Genomic DNA, 17,609 nt, shown 5'->3' with positions numbered 1-17,609 from the left:
GATGGATTGCCTGTGACAAGACGCCGGCGATGTCGGAGCCTGAAGAAAAGTGACGATGCGTTGAGATGGCCCAGTCCCGTCAACAAGGGTCTAGCTGGCCGCTCCGCAATATCATTGCGCCAGAAACCCTCCACCTGGACGGACTGCCGTAAGAATCCAGTGGGATTGACCGGATGGCCAGCTCGGGTGCGCAAATGTGACGCTGTAGGTACCTGGCGGTTTTCTCCCCTTCGTTGCCATTGACTCTGAAGAAGCTTGTCGAGCTCCAATAACTTGCCGAAAGACCGCTATGTTGTCAAGATCTCCGGGGACAAGGAGTTGCAGATGGACTTTCCATTCTGCGTCTGACGATCTCGACTTCGTGGAGAAAATGCTTGTCGATTCCCCGGCGCGAGGGCGCTGTTTTGGTAAAGGATACCGATAGGCATTGGAGAGCTCATCTTTCATCCCACTATATGTTCTAAACCCCTTGGCGTTTACTGCATTTTTGACTTTACAAAGCTGCTCGTTTTACGCCTCGTTACGCTTGTCCTCTGTATGTAACCTGAATCCATTTTCCCAAATTGGTGTTCTGTATGCCTGTTGCTCAGACCCACCTCGATGGCCACCTCGCCGACCTTCAACCCCCAAGATGCAGTCCTCTCAGTGCGGCATCGGAGTGGAGAGATTTTCTTTCAGATGCTGAAACAATTCTTACGGCAATGCAAATTGCCAACGTCGTGCACAGTGCGAACGACGAGCTAAGGTGTACTCGAGGGATACCTCGGCCAGAGAAGCAGTCTTTACAGGTTAAGCACCCAGACACGACACTCACAAGGCTGCAAGCAGCCTCGCCAGCTCTGTGTTAGCATGAACCTCTTCCAGAACCTCGTGGGCTACCCTCGCCTACTTTTGGCTGGTAGCCCTTCCAAAGTTGATGCGGGCACGTTATTGTTGGCTATACTGTCTGCGATAGCGTCCGGCATTCCCTTCCCGTTGATTGGAATCCTTTTTGGTCAGCTCATTGACGACTTTAATTCGGCAACTTGCGACTCACCCGATACTTCCAGTGCTCGGTCACAGCACCAGGACAGTGTCAACGACAAAATCCTGCTGATCTTGTACTTGGCCATCGCTCAGTTCGTCACCATCTACATGCACCTCTCGTGCTGGACTTTGAACGGGGCTCGACTCGCACAAAGACTGCGAGAGAGTTACTTACATAATCTGCTCCGACAAGAACCATCGTATTTCGACAATCTGCCTCCCGGAGAAGTCGCCTCTCGACTTAATGGCGACATCCAGGCAATCCGGTCAGGTACATCTGAGAAAGTGGGAATATGTCTCTCAAGTCTATCCTTTTTCATCACGGCATATATCGTGGCTTTTATCAAGGACTATAAGCTCGCGGCGATGCTAGTCTCGTTGATACCGGCCTACTTTCTGATGTCTTTCGTGGGAAGCCATTACATCGAGAAGTACTCTGGACTGATGTCGGATTATGCTGCTACCGCCGCTTCGATTGCTTCGGAAGCACTTTCCAATGTCGTTGTCGTGCACGCATTCCGCGCAAACAACCGGTTGGAGGATAAATTCGCTAAGGCGCTCAAGGCTTCAGAGCATGAAGGCCTAAAGAAGGCGTTAGCGGTTGGTGTACAATCCGGGGTCCTGTATTTTATCGCCTATTCTGCGAACGGTCTAGCATTCTGGCAGGCAAGTCAACGGATTGCGGATGCAGTCCGTCATGATGCTAGGACTGCCTCTGTGGGCGTTACTTTTACAGTAGTCTTCATCTTGATTGAAGGTCGGTTGAAATCAAGCTCCATCTTAAAATTTTACTAACACGTTGACAGCTACATTGGTCTTGAGTCAAGTAGCGCCTTTTCTGCACCTTTTTGGGGCGGCTGTAGCATCATTTCAAAAGCTGCGCGAGGATATGGATCGCGAGCCGTTGATCGATGGCACAGCTGCTTCGGGGCTTCACCTCTCGCAAGCGGAAGGCGGCTTCGAATTCAAGGATGTCTCATTCACTTATCCATCCAGACCTGAAGTCACAGTTCTGGACCAGGTCAATCTTCGGATTCCTTCCAGAAAACACACTGCGATAGTTGGGTTTTCTGGAAGTGGCAAATCCACCATCGCGGGACTGCTTACAAGACTGTATGATCCTACTCAGGGCCAAGTCTTGTTCGACGGTCATAATCTCCGGGATCTGAATCTTCACGACCTCAGAAGCTTCCTCAGCCTTGTGCAACAAGACCCTTCGCTCCTTGACCGTTCGATATTGGAAAACATCGCACATGGCTTGATCAATTCGAGCCACCCCAGTCATGCACATTTGAAGACAACGCTTCTTGGTCCAGACCTTGCAGATCTCGCTCGCCAAGTCAGGGAGGGCCAGGACCTGAAGGCTGCAGCAGAGAAGCTGGGTTCAAATGTCGCCGAGATTATTTCCTTGGTCCGAAAGGCCGCAGAGCTCGCCGACGCAGATGCTTTCATCGTTGCGCTGCAACACGGGTATGGCACCGTGGTGGGATCGAGTGGGCGGCTGATCAGTGGTGGCCAGAAGCAACGGATTGCCCTTGCTAGGGCTCTTGTTAAAGATCCCAGAGTTCTTATCTTGGATGAGGCTACGGCCTCTCTGGACTCAAGAAGCGAGCAGCGCATCCAGCGGGCCATATCTGCCATTGCCAGTGGCAGGACTATGATCACGATTGCTCACCGACTTTCGACTATCACTGGTGCCGACAATATAATAGTCATGCAGAAGGGACGCATCCTTGAAGAGGGAACTCATTCAGCACTGATGGCAAAGAATGGCGCATATGCCGATCTGGTGAGATTGCAGACTCTCGGATCCACGGCCGGGAAGAGCGAGACGGCAGACAACACGAGCCAATCAGATCGTGGTTCTTCAACAAAAGGTGCTCATGAGGAGGGTGCCTTGTCAATTGACGGCATCGGCACCGTTGAGAAGACAGAAATGTCGGCAAGCCAAGCTGAAGTAAATGAATTGGTGGAAGAGCAAGAAGAGCCCGAGACTCCATCAAAATCGCTGTGGTCTCTGATGCGAGGATTTGCACCAGTCTTGAGACCGCACCTGCTAATCATCATCGTCTCGCTTCTCGCCTCGAGCGTTGTTGGCGGATCATTCTCTGCGGAGGCCGTCATCTTTGGAAACACTGTCGGCAGCTTGAGTCCGTGCCAGAGCGAATCCTACATTCGTTCTCGGGGCAGTTTCCTTGGTCTGATGTTTTTCATACTCGCCATCATCGAGTTCTTTGCCAACGTGACCAGTTGGACGGGTTTCGGCTGGGTCGCTGAGAGAACGGTCTACAGTGTGAGAGTCTTATCCTTTCGATCATTGTTTGGGCAAGATCTTCAATGGCATCAGTCTGAAGGCCGGACTCCCGCCTTGCTGCTCTCTTACATTACTAGAGACGGTAATGCTCTCAGTGGCTTGAGCGGCTCCGTCATCGGCACGTTGTTCTCAATCACCGTCAACCTCATTGCCGCAATTGTTTTGACTCACATCATTGCTTGGAAAATAGCATTGGTCTGCCTATCTCTGGTACCGCTCCTCCTTGGGGCTGGTCTTATGGAGCTCCGAGTGCTCGCGAGATTCGAAGAACGGCACGAAAATGCGTATACCAAATCGGTGGACATTGGCGTGGAGGCAATCACGTCCATCAAGACGATTGCGTCTCTTTCCCTTGAAGAAGAGACGCTGAAGACTTATCGACGATCGCTGAAAGGCCCCCGCAAGGAGACGCTCAAAGTGAGCCTCTACGCAAGTCTCTGGCAGGCAATGACCTATCTCCTCGGCAACCTCGTGAATGCGTTGGCTTATTGGTGGGGCGCCAAACAGATTATCGCGGGCACTTACACCCAGACGCAGTTCATGATTGTGGTATTCTCCCTCCTGGTCAGTGCGCTGCTCTGGAGTCAGATGTTTGCGCTCGCCCCCGAGCTCACCAGCGCGCGAGCTGCGGTGGCAAGGCTTCTGGGTCTCATTGAAATAGGACCGGATAGGACGCAAGGACGTGTGCAGAGGCCACCATCTCTCCTCGATACCTGTTTTGAGGATAAAGACCTAGAGAAAACCGCCGAAGCGAAACCGACTCTTCCGCCTAGCAAGCAGGGTTCGAGCGTGCAGCTCCGCGATGTCCACTTCGCATACCCAAGTCGGCCGGAGGTCGAAGTGTTGAAGGGCCTGAATGTCGACATTCGACCGGGAACGCTCTGCGCCCTTGTCGGCCCTAGTGGCGCCGGCAAATCGACCATCATCTCGCTCGTCGAACGCCTATACACGCCTCAATCCGGGTCCGTCATAGTCGACGGGGTTGACGTGACCAAGACTCGTGACGTCTCCTTCCGCGACACCATGGCGCTGGTCCCGCAAGAAAGCGTCCTCTTCGAAGGGACCGTTGAATTCAACATCGGCCTCGGTGCGCGACCGGGCCAGGAAGCCAGCATGGACGAGATCCAAGAGGCGTGCAAGCTGGCCCACATCCACGACACCATCCAGTCCCTGCCCGACGGCTACCAAACGCTCTGTGGACCGAATGGCAACCAGTTCTCCGGAGGGCAGAAGCAGCGGCTGTCGATCGCGCGGGCCCTGGTGCGCAAGCCCCGGTTGCTCATCCTGGATGAGCCGACCAGTGCGTTGGACGCCGAGTCGGAGAAGCTGTTGCAAGACGGGCTTGAGACGGCGGCGCGGGGCATCACCGTGATCGCGATTGCGCACCGGCTGCACACGATCAGGAAAGCGGATGTGATCTTCTTGATCGAGGGAGGCCAATGCGTGGATCGCGGGACGCATGAGGAGTTGCTCCAGAGGTCGGAGAGTTATAGATTGAACGTCATGCATCAGACGTTGGCTGAGTAGCGCAGCATTTTCGCCATAGGACAAAAGACTCTCAAGATGAGGGGCGTGTGTTTTCACTCGCAGGGCGCGCGTTTCTTCATTTCTGTTCTTTTCCGAAATATCTCAAACTATGTCTTCAAGGCGAAGTCTGGAAGAAATCTAGGATGTCACATTGTCAGGGATCACAGGGACTAGAAAACAAAAGAATCTTTTTTTGACAATTGTCAATCAACTATTCGCAATTTTGACTCCTCATAAAAGGCTACAGCTTAGCGTTCCAGGCCGCTCGGTCTGCCGACTCCAGCGGCTTCTCCCGCCCGTCCCAGAAGAGCGGACACAATTGGAACCATTTCTCCCGGCTCGCAATCGAATGCACCGAGCGCTTGTGGCCGAGGTCGACGTACTTGCCGATGACGAGGCCTTGGGAGTTCTCGTAGGACAGGATCGTCGCGCCCGTGGCCTTGGGCTCGCCCACGGCGTTGGCGGTGCGCGGGTCGTCCAGAAAGACGTAGTGGATGCAGCTGGAATACCACGCGTTGACGCGGTGGGAGCCGCGGAATGATGCGTCGCCCACGAGCGAGTGGCGGCCCCGGTCGTAGTCGCCGGCGTCGTAATGGGCGCCATAGTGGTCTTCCTGTTGACGGAGAGAGAACGTGTCAACTCTGAATGATGAAATAAAGGGTGGACGAGGGAGCGAGGCCGAGACCCTGTCGAGAGATGAGAGGACTTACCTTTGCCCAGTACAGCTCGAAATAAGCAAAGCGGGCGTTGTTGAAGCGCCCGAACAAGCAAAGGACGTGCGGGTCAACCCACAGCTTGCGCAGGTACTCGCGATGCTGCTCCAAAGTCCCTGTCTCGTTCCACCCTGCCGCAACACGCGGGTCGTTCTGCCACGTATTGAAGAGTCTCAGGTGCTCCGGGTCTTGCCAGTTGACGACCTCCAGGGAAAAGTGCTCGTCCAGCTCCGGTATGTAGCGACTGTAGGCGATTGATCCTGGATGTGGCTTGGGCCGACGGATCGGATGACGCGCATAGATGGGCTCCTCGGGGAACTTCATGGTGAAGTGATAGTTCTCAGGCATGATGGGATACTGGGCCAGAGGCTCGCGTGAAGGACCATCCGTGCCGTCTCCCACGACCCAGATCGGACGAGGTCCCGTTGGAGAAGCTGCCCCTTGCCAGAACGAGCTTCGGAGGATCAGCAGCTCGTCAGACTGTGCATTCATGTCGTCGTTGGGGCGCCATGGCTTGGGGTGTTCGATACCTAAGCCTGTGGAAAGTAGTTCGTGGCGAATGACATCCTTTCCTGCGCCAGACAGACTGAGTCTGAAGTACTCATAGGTGGGATGGGCGAGATATATCGCATGAACAACATTCCAGATCTGACCAAGGGAGGGCGGACTGCTTCCCACCCATTCGAACGTTGTGTGAGGACTCCGGACTGCTCGTGCCCAAGCGCTGTTGTTAGAGATGGGCGGGACCTGCTCCTTCGGTTTGAACAACAGTTCCTGCCACGAGAGCGAGTCGCTATGTAACGGTTTCGGCGGTGGTTGTCCTTCCGCGGGCTGACTCTCATGTGTTAAGATGAATCTGGCTGGCTTTGTTTCTGCAACGGTGAGCACTCGATATGTGGTCAGAAACGGGTGTGGCAGCTTGACCAGAAGCCACTTGTGTGAAGAGGTTGAACTATGGGCCATCCTGAGAGAATTTTGATCACCCGAATTCCAGCTAAGATAAATGTCACAACCGTACAAAAACCCTACCCCGACAAGTTGTCTGGTGTTAGGGTCTGGAGAGAGGAGCTTGCTGGGAGAAGGAGGGATTGAAATGGCAGAGTGGGACGAAGACTCCGAGGGAGAGACATAAACGGCAATCAGCAAGGCACTTCCCCACCGGCCCCAGCCTAGTCCTTCATTCGCGGGCTTTTGTTGAATTGTGGGCGTGCCTCGAGGAATGGTGACCTTTGACGAGCAGTTTGCGATTTGCTGAACACTCTCCTTAGACCGAGGATCGGATAGCTTGGCAGAAAGCGTTTCGGTGGTTACATCAACGTCTTAGAATTCGACTACACGTGAAGTTGATATATACACGAGGCAAAAAGACACAAACCTCTTCCGAGAGAAGGAAACTGGCGAAGCTAATCGACGATACATCCTGTGCATTGTGCTTGCAGAGAAAGTTGCCAACCCAGACGCCAATCCCGGAGCACAAATGTCTCTCAGGTCAAGGCCGTTGACGTTTCAGCATTTTCAAGTCTCTTTCCCGCATGACAAAATCGTCCAGGTCACTTTGAACAGACCTGAGAAACTGAACAGTATCAACAAATCCACGAGCCGTGAAATCCAACGGATATGGGAGCTTTTCGACCAAGATGAAAGTTTATGGGTTGGAATCATCACAGGCGTTGGTAGAGCTTTCTGTACTGGGGCAGATTTACAAGGTATGTTCAGGTGCCGGGACTACTCTATATCAACATCTTGCCTTGGGACTACAATTGACCAGAACATGTCCTAGAATGGAACGAGATGAACAAAACTGGTGTGGTCAACGACATGTCTGCTCCTGGTCTCGCTGGGCTTCCCCGTCGAACTGGGAAGAAGCCGATCATCGCCGCAGTGAATGGCCTATGCATGGGAGGCGGCTTCGAGATGGTGGCCAACTGCGACCTCGTCATAGCTTGCTCCTCGGCACTTTTCTCTCTACCGGAAGTGAAGCGAGGGATCGTCCCTGTGGCAGGCTGTCTGCCACGGCTGACCCGTACACTGGGGCTGCAACGTACTACGGATCTCGTTCTCACCGGCAGAAACGTGGGCGCCAAGGAGCTTCATGACTGGGGCCTAGTTAGTCGGGTGGTGGAATCGGCCGCTGAAGTTGTCCCAGTGGCAATTCAAGTTGCCCAGGACATGTGCAGGAACAGTCCGGATGCCTTGATTGTTGGCCGGCTGGGTATTCGGCAGAGCTGGGAAACGGGTAGCGTCGAGGAGGCCGTGTCGATTCTGGCTGATCAATGGTACCCTCGCCTGATGGCCGGACCGAACTTCTCTGAGGGAATTCAGGCATTTGTGGAGAAACGGTCGCCGGACTGGATAGATTCGAAGCTGTGAGAGGACAACGTCGCTGCACGTCCTGAGACCCAAGAATCTAATCACAGCCAGAGTGTCGCTGCCATGCAAAGTTTCAACGTGTTAGGTGGGGAGAAGGTCCATCATGTACATACAGTAGCAGGAACACGCTTGTATCCCCACTCCTGCTACTCTCTTGAAGGCAAATTCCTTAAGAGGAGAAGCTCACCGAGCGAGGCATGTCGGTACGGGGAATATTTCACGCTATATCAGACAGGTATTGTAATGTCGACGCCTTGAAATACCTGAAATACCGCGCTTGTATCGAGAATCCTTTCCCATGTAGGCGTAGTGTACCGAGTGGAGCTGGTCAAGACTGTGATCACCGTTAAACCCAACCCACGTTTCCCCTTCTTGTTCCAATGTCACATTTTTCTTCCATATACTGCTACCATTGGCGCACACCTCCATTGCGTCATGAGAGGATTGTGAACGGCATCGCTAGGAACTTGAATGCACAGTTAAGACCGACGGCTTCGGTTGTGCCCAGGAGGTGGGACGCCGTAAAAAAAAAAGGCGCACTGGAAGAGTAACAGGGATTGCAAGGCCACAGACGCACCCATGGAGACGCCAGCTGTGACTGGTGTGCACGACACAAACCCCCTTATCAGTCTTGTCCATCTTATCAGATCTAATTGTTGATTGAAATCGTTGCAGTGGATAACTTTGCCACCTTCGCAGAAGCTGCCCAGAGAGTGGTTTACTCGCTTCTATCCACATGTCTCGAATGAGGTAATTTGATTGACCTACTCTCGCATGGAAACATGTGGAACCGAAATCCTCTCTCGGTGGAATCTGCTCTGCTTCTTCCAGGCTTTATCCCGGCCACCCAGTTGAAAGGCTTAGCGTGAAATACGCGTTGAAGCAAATTCTTCAGCGCAGGTGCATCTTTTCTTGTCCGGCGACGCGAACCGAGATCGGAGATCCCATAGCACCAGTCCCCAGAAGCTGCAAAAATGACAGCCTGATAGACCACGTGAGTGGGGGATGATGCTCTACACAATGTCAACATAACATTGACGGCTGAAGATTGGGCTCTCGGGCAGGAGGAGGCTGAACATTGGAACCACTGAGAATTCATTTAGCCTCCCATCGAGATGTCTCTAGACAGCAGCACTGAGACCACGTTGTTTCCACCCCCATCAGTTCCGTCCATTCTTCATGGCGATTCGGAAGTGCCGTTGTTAGACTTTACTCTCGGCGAGCTGCTAGATTTTCAGTGCAAGAGGTATGGGAGTCGAGAATGTTTGGTGGTGCCGTGGACAGGCTCCAGATGGACCTACGACCACCTCAGGGAGGAAAGCATTCGACTCGCGAAAGCCCTTGTTGCCCGAGGGCTACGCCCAGGGGATCGAATCGGCATCATGGCTGGAAACTGCGAACAATATGTCTCGGTCTTCTTCGCCTGTATGAGGCTGGGATGTATCCTGGTGATTTTGAACAACACCTACACTGCATCTGAAGCGCTGTATGCTCTGAAATTCACAGGTACGTTTTTCCTTCACGACTTGCCACTGGAGCCACTGCTTATTCGAAGTCACAGAATGCAGAATATTGTTTGCAACTCCTCGGATCGGCCATCATGACAATGGGCAACTTCTCCGCCAGCTGAGAGAGAAGCCAGGCACGGTCGAGGAGATTATCATTCTACGCGGCCCACCCGGTCACTTCACCCCCTATACAACACTCCTAGAGACAGGAGCAATCGAATCCGACGAGATTCTCGAGGCAGTCTCGAAGGCATTCAGCTGCCATGACGTTTGCAATCTCCAGTTCACCAGTGGAACGACAGGAAACCCGAAAGCTGCAATGCTGACACATCAGTAAGTAGCGTACCACCTCCTAGCTCCTCCTGTCAAGAGAGCCCTAGGGTTGGCTGGAACACTAACTCGTGCTTCCAGCTCCTTGGTCAACAATAGTCGCTTCATTGGCGATCGCATGGCCTTGACGGATCAAGACGTGCTGTGCTGTCCACCGCCACTCTTCCATTGCTTTGGCCTTGTCCTCGGCCTGCTGGCCATCATAACCCATGGCGGAAAAGTGGTCTATCCCGCCGAGACCTTTGACGCCGGGGCGTGTCTGAGAGCCATCTCCGAGGAACGATGCACTGCCCTCCACGGCGTCCCAGCAATGTTCGATTCCATCTTCAGCCTGCCCCGACCCGATGACTTCGATTGCTCGGCCTTGCGGACCGGCATCATAGCAGGGGCTCCCGTACCTCGCCACCTGATGGAACTTATGGTCAATGAACTCGGGATGACCGAGTTCACCAGCAGTTATGGTATGGCATGCATGGAACTCAGCCGAGAGGGCCCCGTTGAAAAGCTAACGTCCGGTATTTTTCAGGCTTGACAGAAGCGTCGCCAACTTGTTTCAACGCTTTCCACAGTGACCCTACAAGTCTAAAGCTCAGCACCGTGGGCCAAGTCATGCCGCACGCCCATGCAAAGATCGTTGACCGACAGGGGAGAATCGTGCCGGTCGGGCAGCGCGGAGAACTCTGCATCGCCGGCTACCAACTCCAACGAGGCTACTGGCGAAACGTGGAGAAGACGAACGAGGTCATGATCCGGGACGCAGACGGCGTGCTGTGGCTGCATACCGGCGACGAAGCTGTCTTTCACAGGGACAAGACGTGCACTATTACGGGCCGGTTCAAGGACATCATCATCAGGGGTAAGCAAACCTCCTCCGAGCATCCACTCATCATCCCCCAAGAAGACCCGTCTGTATACAGGGCGCCTCTCACTGACCATTTCTTTTTCTGCTAGGTGGAGAAAACATCTATCCTTTAGAGATTGAAAGTCGTCTGGTCGAGCACGAGGCCATTGACCGTGCCATCGTCGTCGGCGTCAAGCACGCCAGGTACGGCGAAGTCGTGGCTGCGTTTCTCCAACGCAGCAGCAGCTCGACCCCTGCGACAACCCAACGAGGAGGCAGTTTCGGAGGAGGACATACTGGTCGTCCGAGCGACGACAACATCCGTGAATGGGTGAGGCTGAAGCTCGGCCGACACAAGGCGCCGGCGCACATTTTCTGGCTTGGGGAGGATGGCATTCCGGCCACGGTGCCGCTGACGGGGAGTGGGAAAGTGAGAAAGTTCGAGCTCGCTCAGCTGGCGGGACAGTTGGTCACTAAAGGGAGACCGAAGTTGTAGGAACCAGGCGTCGGCGGTGAGAAGGTTTCCCCAGAATCACAATGCATACTCTATGTACAGACTAAAAGAGTTAGCTTTTTTTTTTTCTCTCTCTCCCTCTCTCTATATATATCCCAGTTCCAGGCCCTGATCCACGTCGCGCGATCCCAAAGGCGGCCAATGTTACAGCCGCGCCGACCTCTCCTCCTCCGAAGTGGTCTGCTCGGCTCTCCGACGCAGGACCGACTCTGCCAGACGTCTACTTCTTTCTGCGAGAATTTGGAGAAGGCTGTCGTCATTCTGCGACTCCATCCGTTAGTGGTGATGACACAGACAGATGGGGGATCCGGATCCGTCACTTACTTGGTCTCCGTCGTCGGCAAGCGATCCCTGAAGCCAGATCCCGCACCCGGGCGCGAGAACGCCCTTTCTGAAGTTGATGTGGTATTCGCGATCTACCGCGACACTGGGGCCGTCGAGCAGCGCCTGTAAAGGCTCAAGAGCTCTATAATGGGCGTGTTGCTCAAAGCCGGTCGCGGAAATGACGGCGTCGAATGTTCCTGGGTCGTTTGGACTGCCGGGACTTTGCACGAAGAGTCGCACGCGTCCGTCGGCAGTTCTCTCCGCATGCACAGCTTCATGTTGGGGTCTGATTTGGAATCTCCACTTCTTGGGGTCCGGCTCTTTGACGCTGAAATCGTACTGGGCATCGTATATCCGTCTCAGGAGGCGCGGTTCAATTGACGAACTAGAGGTCAAGGACGAGGCTGCATTGACTTCTCTTCTCCTGATCTCGGGTGGCATGGTCTGTTGCTTTGATGATTTTGGATGCATGATGCTTTCCAATAGGCTAGATTTCGCCATGGCATTAGAAAGCGAAACCGGTGATGGACACCCAAGAATGCCGACTTACAATGGTGTCTCGTCATCTCCTCGAAGGACCGCCTCTTTGGTAAACCAAATGACTTCGTGCTCTCCCCGTATCCCATGAAGTTGATCAAATGCCTCCGCTGCGTTCTGGCCATTTCCTAGAACTGCGATGCGCGCTCTCGGGTTGTCACGCAATAGTGTCGGAAGGGCTTCGAGATACTCTGAGGAGTGCAGGACGAGAGTTTGAAGAGCAGGAGAGCGGAGTGCTTTTGGGACATGGGGATGATGCGATGCGGCATAGACGACCTGCTTGGCTATGACAGCTTTCTTTTCCCCCGTCACGGCATCCACAAAGACCACTTCCCAAGCAGCGACGTGCCCGTTCCCGTCTCTCAATGGTCGCACGTTGGTGGCTACCTTGCCGTAATGGACTTGCGCCTGAAGGCGGCCAGCACACCACCTCAGATAATCGCTGAACATCTCCCTAGACGGGCAAAGCTGAGCGCTGTTGGCATATAAGATGAGCCTATTGGTCGCATGGAGGTAATTGAGGAAGGTGTAGTGAGAACGCGGATTCTCCGAGGTGATCAAGTCATTGAGAAATGAGGTCCTCAGTCTGGAGGCAGGTGTACACCGGAGTGGCTTCCAGAAGGCTTCCAATTGCGGTTCCAGGAACATTGTATCCTTGCTGAGCCCATTTCGTTCGTTCAAAGCGACCGCGTTGGCGATGCCGGTGATGTCAAACCCGACACACACCAAGTCGAGAGGTGGCATATCGGTGACCTTGTTGCCATCCATGAACGTGCCTGAATGCTGGATCATAATTGTCGCAGCGGTGGAAGCATTGGTGAGACCTCGATCGATGACATAGGAGGATCGAGGCTCGCAGAACGATTTCTTGGTCCGCCGACAACTGGGAGAGCCTGGATCCTTGCCCTCTTTGGGTAGAGTTGATGCAACCAGACTGTGCCTCTAACCAAAGACTCCATTCTCCGACAATGGCATTCCTGGTCGCGACGATGGGGCCATGACACGACCAAGGGAGAATTCGGAAAGCGGTCTGAACCTGACATCGGTGTCATTTGAAAGATGATACAGTGCCAAAATTACGTCCTGGTATTACTTGTATGACAAGCCCTTGCCCCGCTATTCTTCACAGAGTGGAGCTCCGAGCGGATCAGATAACTCAATTTCCACTTGGTCAAGGAGAATTTTCATCAGATAACGGCCTCAAGATCCACCTTCCCCCTTTCGCAGCGTCTTCCACCTCCTAAGCTTTGATCGGTTTGTGATTCTACATGCTACATTCCAGTGAGATACCCGCCCTCGCCGCGCCGTCCCCGCCGAGCTTGCTTCTAACGGAGCCCCTCCAAGGATCCAGCTCCAGACCCCGAGACCCATGCCAGGTCTTCGTGATCGAGAAAAATTTTCATCTGATAAGATCATCGTCGTTTCATTCCACCTCGCGTAGCCATTCACCGTGTGCACCCGTGGCATCATTGGGTGGGCGCTGGATCGCCTTATTCACGAAGAGAATGGAGTTGGAGCTTGTACCGGGGTGCGACGAAAGACTTCTCTCCGACCTCGGCCTTTGCATTTCTCTCAAGTCGGTAGTGGACATGGCGACGAGACAACAATTTATCAACGCCAGTCGACACTGTCGTCACTCACCCTGACTGTTGCTTGGCAACACTCGATCATATCGGATGGCCGAGTTTCAGAGTTCCCGATCACGGTTGTCTGACGATTTCAATCCAGGTATGACACTGGACATCTTCACGGGTTGGAATGCTGTCAGACGACTTGAATTGTACCCGTCTATATCTATCTTCTTGATTTGGCTCCGAACAATAATGTCGCCTAGGTCGCACTTCCAAGCAAACAGACAGCATGGCATGTCAGTCGGAGAACACCCTCGGCCTCACGGAGCCCTTACCCGAGAGCACGTATGTCCCCGTTGATCTCAGTGCGATGGAGATTCACAACTGGCTTGCCTAGAGTCGTATCGCGGCGGTGTAACGATGAAAGTACACCACAAGAGCGTTCGCGGTGTCACAGTCGCGACGAAATACAAGTCACCCAAAACACCTACGTCGGGTTTTCGAGAGGACTTGGCGCCATCCACCCCAGCCTTGGCTTGACTGGGAACTCCATTTTATGGATGCCAGCTTCCCTCTGCTCACCTCCAGAGCGTCGAAGCGATATTCCTCTTCCAGATAATCAAAGCTCCTGTATGAGGACGTGATTAGATTTGATAACCGAATCTTATCATCAGTCACATAATTACGGAGCCAAGCCCCGGCCAACTTCCACGTTCCACTCTCCTCAGCTTTTTCGCACCATTGGGCTCAGAACGACAAGCCCAGTATGCCTTCGCTTTAGATCACTATTTGCCCTATGTTCTGGGCGCCGAGCCGCTTGCTATAACGCAAGTCATGGGTGAGGGTAGAAGCCCACGCCAATGCTCTCGCACACCTCTGGCACACCAGCTGCACATGCTACTGGGACCACAGTCTGGACTCTGGGTTTATGCCGCTAGAGCCATGGCAATTGAGCATTCTCAGTTACAGTCTGCGCCGTCGCTTAGGTACCTACGCGTGTCTTGTCCACACGATATCAGCCGATACAAGAGATCACTTGAGGCTTGTGAAAATGTCAAGACAGAAAAAGTTTTTCGCTCTTGGCCATCCAGAGGCAAGGTTCATTCGAGCGCACAAGCCAAGTGATGGCAAATTACCTTCGACGAAGGTCTCGTTGTTAATTGGCATGTCGTGAAGGATCCGACATCGGGATTCAACTGGGCACTGCAATACCCTTTGCTCGCGATGTTCTGCTTGGCTAATAGGTCTAGGCTCGATGGTATAGCATGACATGGCTTTATACTAGGCCATTGGAGTGAACTAATCCATCCACGTTGATATTCCTCGTCCACTGGAGATTACCATTCGCATCAACACCTGGTCGTCAGAGACACTTTCACCATGGCGGCTGCTGGAAGATTCAAGCTCAACTCGCTAAGACAGTTCTTGCGACCAGATGGAAACAGTATCGCTGAACAAAGCCGCGAAAACACCGTGTTGGGGAGTGTCGACGACAAGAATGCCGCGACTCACGCACACGAACCCATCAGTGGTAGTAATGGGAGCGATGAAATCCAGCCAGCAGAGTTCCCAGCCCAAGATGCTCAGGAAGGCGTGAGAAGGGTTGAAGCAATCACGCTTGCATGGAGTAGGACGTCCCTAATCGTCACCTACATGTGGTACGTCCTCATCATCGAGATATCGTCGTCGACGCCCTACGTACCATCTTGCTGACTCGTCTGCATAGCTTCTATCTGCTGTACTTTGTCAACGCCTTTCAGTTTTCCATCACGGCCAATCTTACACCATACGTGACCAGTGGATTCGAATACCACTCGCTTATCCCAGTCATCTACATCGTCTCCAGCGTGATGACGGGGGCGGCCTATCTGCCGATTGCGAAGATGTTGGATATTTGGGGTCGGCCAGAGGCGTTCCTGTTCATGGTCAGCCTAGGCACACTGGGCCTCATCCTGCAAGCTGCCTGCACCAACATTCAAACATTCTGCGCAGCCCAGGTACGCTACCCGTTCGAGCGAATCATCGATTTCGGTTATGTCAGATGACTAAAATGGGTCATGTAGGTCTTTACGAGCATCGGATTCACCGGCATGATCTACTCGGTGGATGTCATGACCGCGGACACCAGCAAGTTGAAGAACCGGGGCCTCGCCTTCGCATTCACCTCGTCTCCATACATGGTCACGGCGTTTGCAGGCCCCAGTGCTGCAGAGGGCTTCTACGAAGACATCAACTGGCGCTGGGCATTTGGAACCTTTGCGATCGTCACTCCGTTTGTAGCTGCGCCGTTGTACCTCGTCATGCAGTACAACTTGCGGAAAGCGAAGAAGCAGGGATTGTTGGACCGGCCCAAGAGCGGCCGAACACTGTTTCAGAGCATCTGGTTCTACATTATTGAATTTGATGGTAAGTGACCTTTTGCCAAAGGAAACCGCCCCGGGAAAGAAAGAAGCTCGATTTTTTTGACGAACGATACTACAGCTTTTGGTGTCATTCTCCTTGCCACGGGGCTGGTTCTCTTCCTCTTGCCCTTCTCCCTAGCCCAGTCGACGGCGGATGACTGGGAATCAGGCTCCATCATCGCAATGCTCGTCGTGGGCTTCGTGCTGCTGCTTGGATTTGCCGTCTTCGAGCGATACCTCGCACCGAAGCCTTTCATTCCGTACCAACTCCTCATCTCGCGGACCATTCTCGGGGCCCTCCTCCTCGACGCCGTGTACCAGATCGCGTATTACTGCTGGGGCAGCTACTTCAGTTCTTTCCTGCAGGTCGTCAACAACCTGACGATCGCGCAGGCGGGCTACGTGAGCAGTACCTTCGACATCATCTCCGGCCTGTGGTTGCTCTTCGTGGGCTTTCTCATGCGCGTCACGGGCCGCTTCAAGTGGCTGCTGCTGGGGGCCGTCCCGCTGTACATGCTCGGCGTGGGCCTGATGATCCACTTCCGCCGGCCGCACACCAACATCGGGTACATCATCATGTGTCAGATCCTCATCGCCTTCGCGGGCAGCACCATGATCCTGTGCCAGCAGGTCGCCGTGATGGCGGCGGCCGAGCACGGCCAGATCGCCGCCGTGCTGGCCATGCTCGGCCTGTTCGGGTACATGGGCGGCGCCGTGGGGAACAGCATCTGCGGCGCCATCTGGACCCATTCGCTGCCCGGCGCGCTCCAAAGGCTGCTGCCCGAGAACCTCAAGCCCGAGTGGGAGACCATCTACGGCGACCTGACCGTGCAGCTGAGCTACCCGATGGGCAGTCCGGCGCGCGAGGCGATCATGGAGGCCTACGGAATCGCGCAGCGTAGGATGCTGATCGCCGGCACCAGCGTCATGGGCCTGGCTCTCTTCTTTGTCCTGATGATCCGCAACATCAACATCTCCAAAAACGCCCAGGTCAAGGGTGTCTTGTTCTAGGAACGGGAGGCAAGCGTCGTGATGGGGGTGGAACTGGCCGGAACTTGGATATCCAGCGTCCCCGCTGGCTGCGAGGTACTGATCGCAATCATCATTCCCATGGGACGGCTTCTTCCAAAGAGCGGACTGGATGGACTGGATTGGATGAGATACTCGTGCAGTTTCACGCTCAGACACCAAGAACCCACGTCCATCTTATGACATTTGAGAAGCTCATATTAATCTGATGGGTCAACCAGCCGATCCAGAGTCCGGAGGCCCGCGATTACCTCGTCCACCCGGTATGTCGGCGCAAGAAATATGTAGTCAAGGGTGTCAGTCTCCTCAGGTAGATTCTATGAGCACCGCCAAGACATTTATTTGTACCACTGTGTTTGTCTTTGTGTCCTCTTATGCGATTAGAATATTAGCTGGCTTTCAGGCAGGCGGGCGCACAGACGGCGCCAGTCAGTTGCACCATAACAGAGGCGGGGAGATGAACAGAGGGGTACAAGAGCACCCAGGATGGATTCGTCCGCTGATGTCGCAGCCCCCGTTCACTGCTCGCTGCCCGCTGCGCCCAGACGCCAAGATCAGGGAAGGGCTACAACTCGCCTCGTCCCGGATCAGGACGAGGTTGAT

General features: G+C 54.0%; 6 protein-coding genes across 6 annotated transcripts; 4 read left to right on the top strand and 2 right to left on the bottom strand.

Annotated features, from left to right (window-relative positions):
- Positions 1 to 664: 664 nt before the first annotated feature.
- PV07_11583 (uncharacterized protein) lies at positions 665 to 5,063 on the top strand. The gene is made up of 2 exons (XM_016399031.1): positions 665 to 1,783; positions 1,833 to 5,063. Exons 1-2 carry the CDS (start codon positions 850 to 852, stop codon positions 4,865 to 4,867), a joined length of 3,969 nt encoding a protein of 1,322 aa, XP_016243593.1. The 5' UTR covers positions 665 to 849; the 3' UTR covers positions 4,868 to 5,063.
- On the bottom strand, positions 4,999 to 6,792 carry PV07_11582 (uncharacterized protein). The gene is made up of 2 exons (XM_016399030.1): positions 5,578 to 6,792; positions 4,999 to 5,480 (listed from the first exon to the last, which is right to left on the bottom strand). Exons 1-2 carry the CDS (start codon positions 6,541 to 6,543, stop codon positions 5,109 to 5,111), a joined length of 1,338 nt encoding a protein of 445 aa, XP_016243592.1. The 5' UTR covers positions 6,544 to 6,792; the 3' UTR covers positions 4,999 to 5,108.
- A 101-nt stretch (positions 6,793 to 6,893) lies between these two features.
- Positions 6,894 to 8,088, top strand: PV07_11581 (uncharacterized protein). The gene is made up of 2 exons (XM_016399029.1): positions 6,894 to 7,286; positions 7,361 to 8,088. The coding sequence occupies exons 1-2, from the start codon at positions 7,058 to 7,060 to the stop codon at positions 7,948 to 7,950; spliced, it is 819 nt and encodes a 272-aa protein (XP_016243591.1). The 5' UTR covers positions 6,894 to 7,057; the 3' UTR covers positions 7,951 to 8,088.
- Positions 8,089 to 8,485: 397 nt separating this feature from the next.
- Positions 8,486 to 11,212, top strand: PV07_11580 (uncharacterized protein). Its single transcript, XM_016399028.1, has 5 exons — positions 8,486 to 9,456; positions 9,512 to 9,791; positions 9,870 to 10,249; positions 10,315 to 10,644; positions 10,740 to 11,212. Exons 1-5 carry the CDS (start codon positions 9,066 to 9,068, stop codon positions 11,123 to 11,125), a joined length of 1,767 nt encoding a protein of 588 aa, XP_016243590.1. The 5' UTR covers positions 8,486 to 9,065; the 3' UTR covers positions 11,126 to 11,212.
- On the bottom strand, positions 11,105 to 13,040 carry PV07_11579 (uncharacterized protein). The gene is made up of 3 exons (XM_016399027.1): positions 12,018 to 13,040; positions 11,468 to 11,954; positions 11,105 to 11,404 (listed from the first exon to the last, which is right to left on the bottom strand). The coding sequence occupies exons 1-3, from the start codon at positions 12,794 to 12,796 to the stop codon at positions 11,288 to 11,290; spliced, it is 1,383 nt and encodes a 460-aa protein (XP_016243589.1). The 5' UTR covers positions 12,797 to 13,040; the 3' UTR covers positions 11,105 to 11,287.
- Positions 13,041 to 13,370: 330 nt separating this feature from the next.
- Positions 13,371 to 17,380, top strand: PV07_11578 (uncharacterized protein). The gene is made up of 4 exons (XM_016399026.1): positions 13,371 to 15,233; positions 15,302 to 15,572; positions 15,639 to 15,981; positions 16,057 to 17,380. The coding sequence occupies exons 1-4, from the start codon at positions 14,956 to 14,958 to the stop codon at positions 16,986 to 16,988; spliced, it is 1,824 nt and encodes a 607-aa protein (XP_016243588.1). The 5' UTR covers positions 13,371 to 14,955; the 3' UTR covers positions 16,989 to 17,380.
- Positions 17,381 to 17,609: the final 229 nt, after the last annotated feature.

Source organism: Cladophialophora immunda (assembly GCF_000835495.1).
Source record: "Cladophialophora immunda strain CBS 83496 unplaced genomic scaffold supercont1.7, whole genome shotgun sequence".
Taxonomy (NCBI): domain Eukaryota; kingdom Fungi; phylum Ascomycota; class Eurotiomycetes; order Chaetothyriales; family Herpotrichiellaceae; genus Cladophialophora; species Cladophialophora immunda.
Note: the sequence above shows the minus strand (reverse complement) of the source record. Positions and strands in the feature narration are given on the sequence as shown.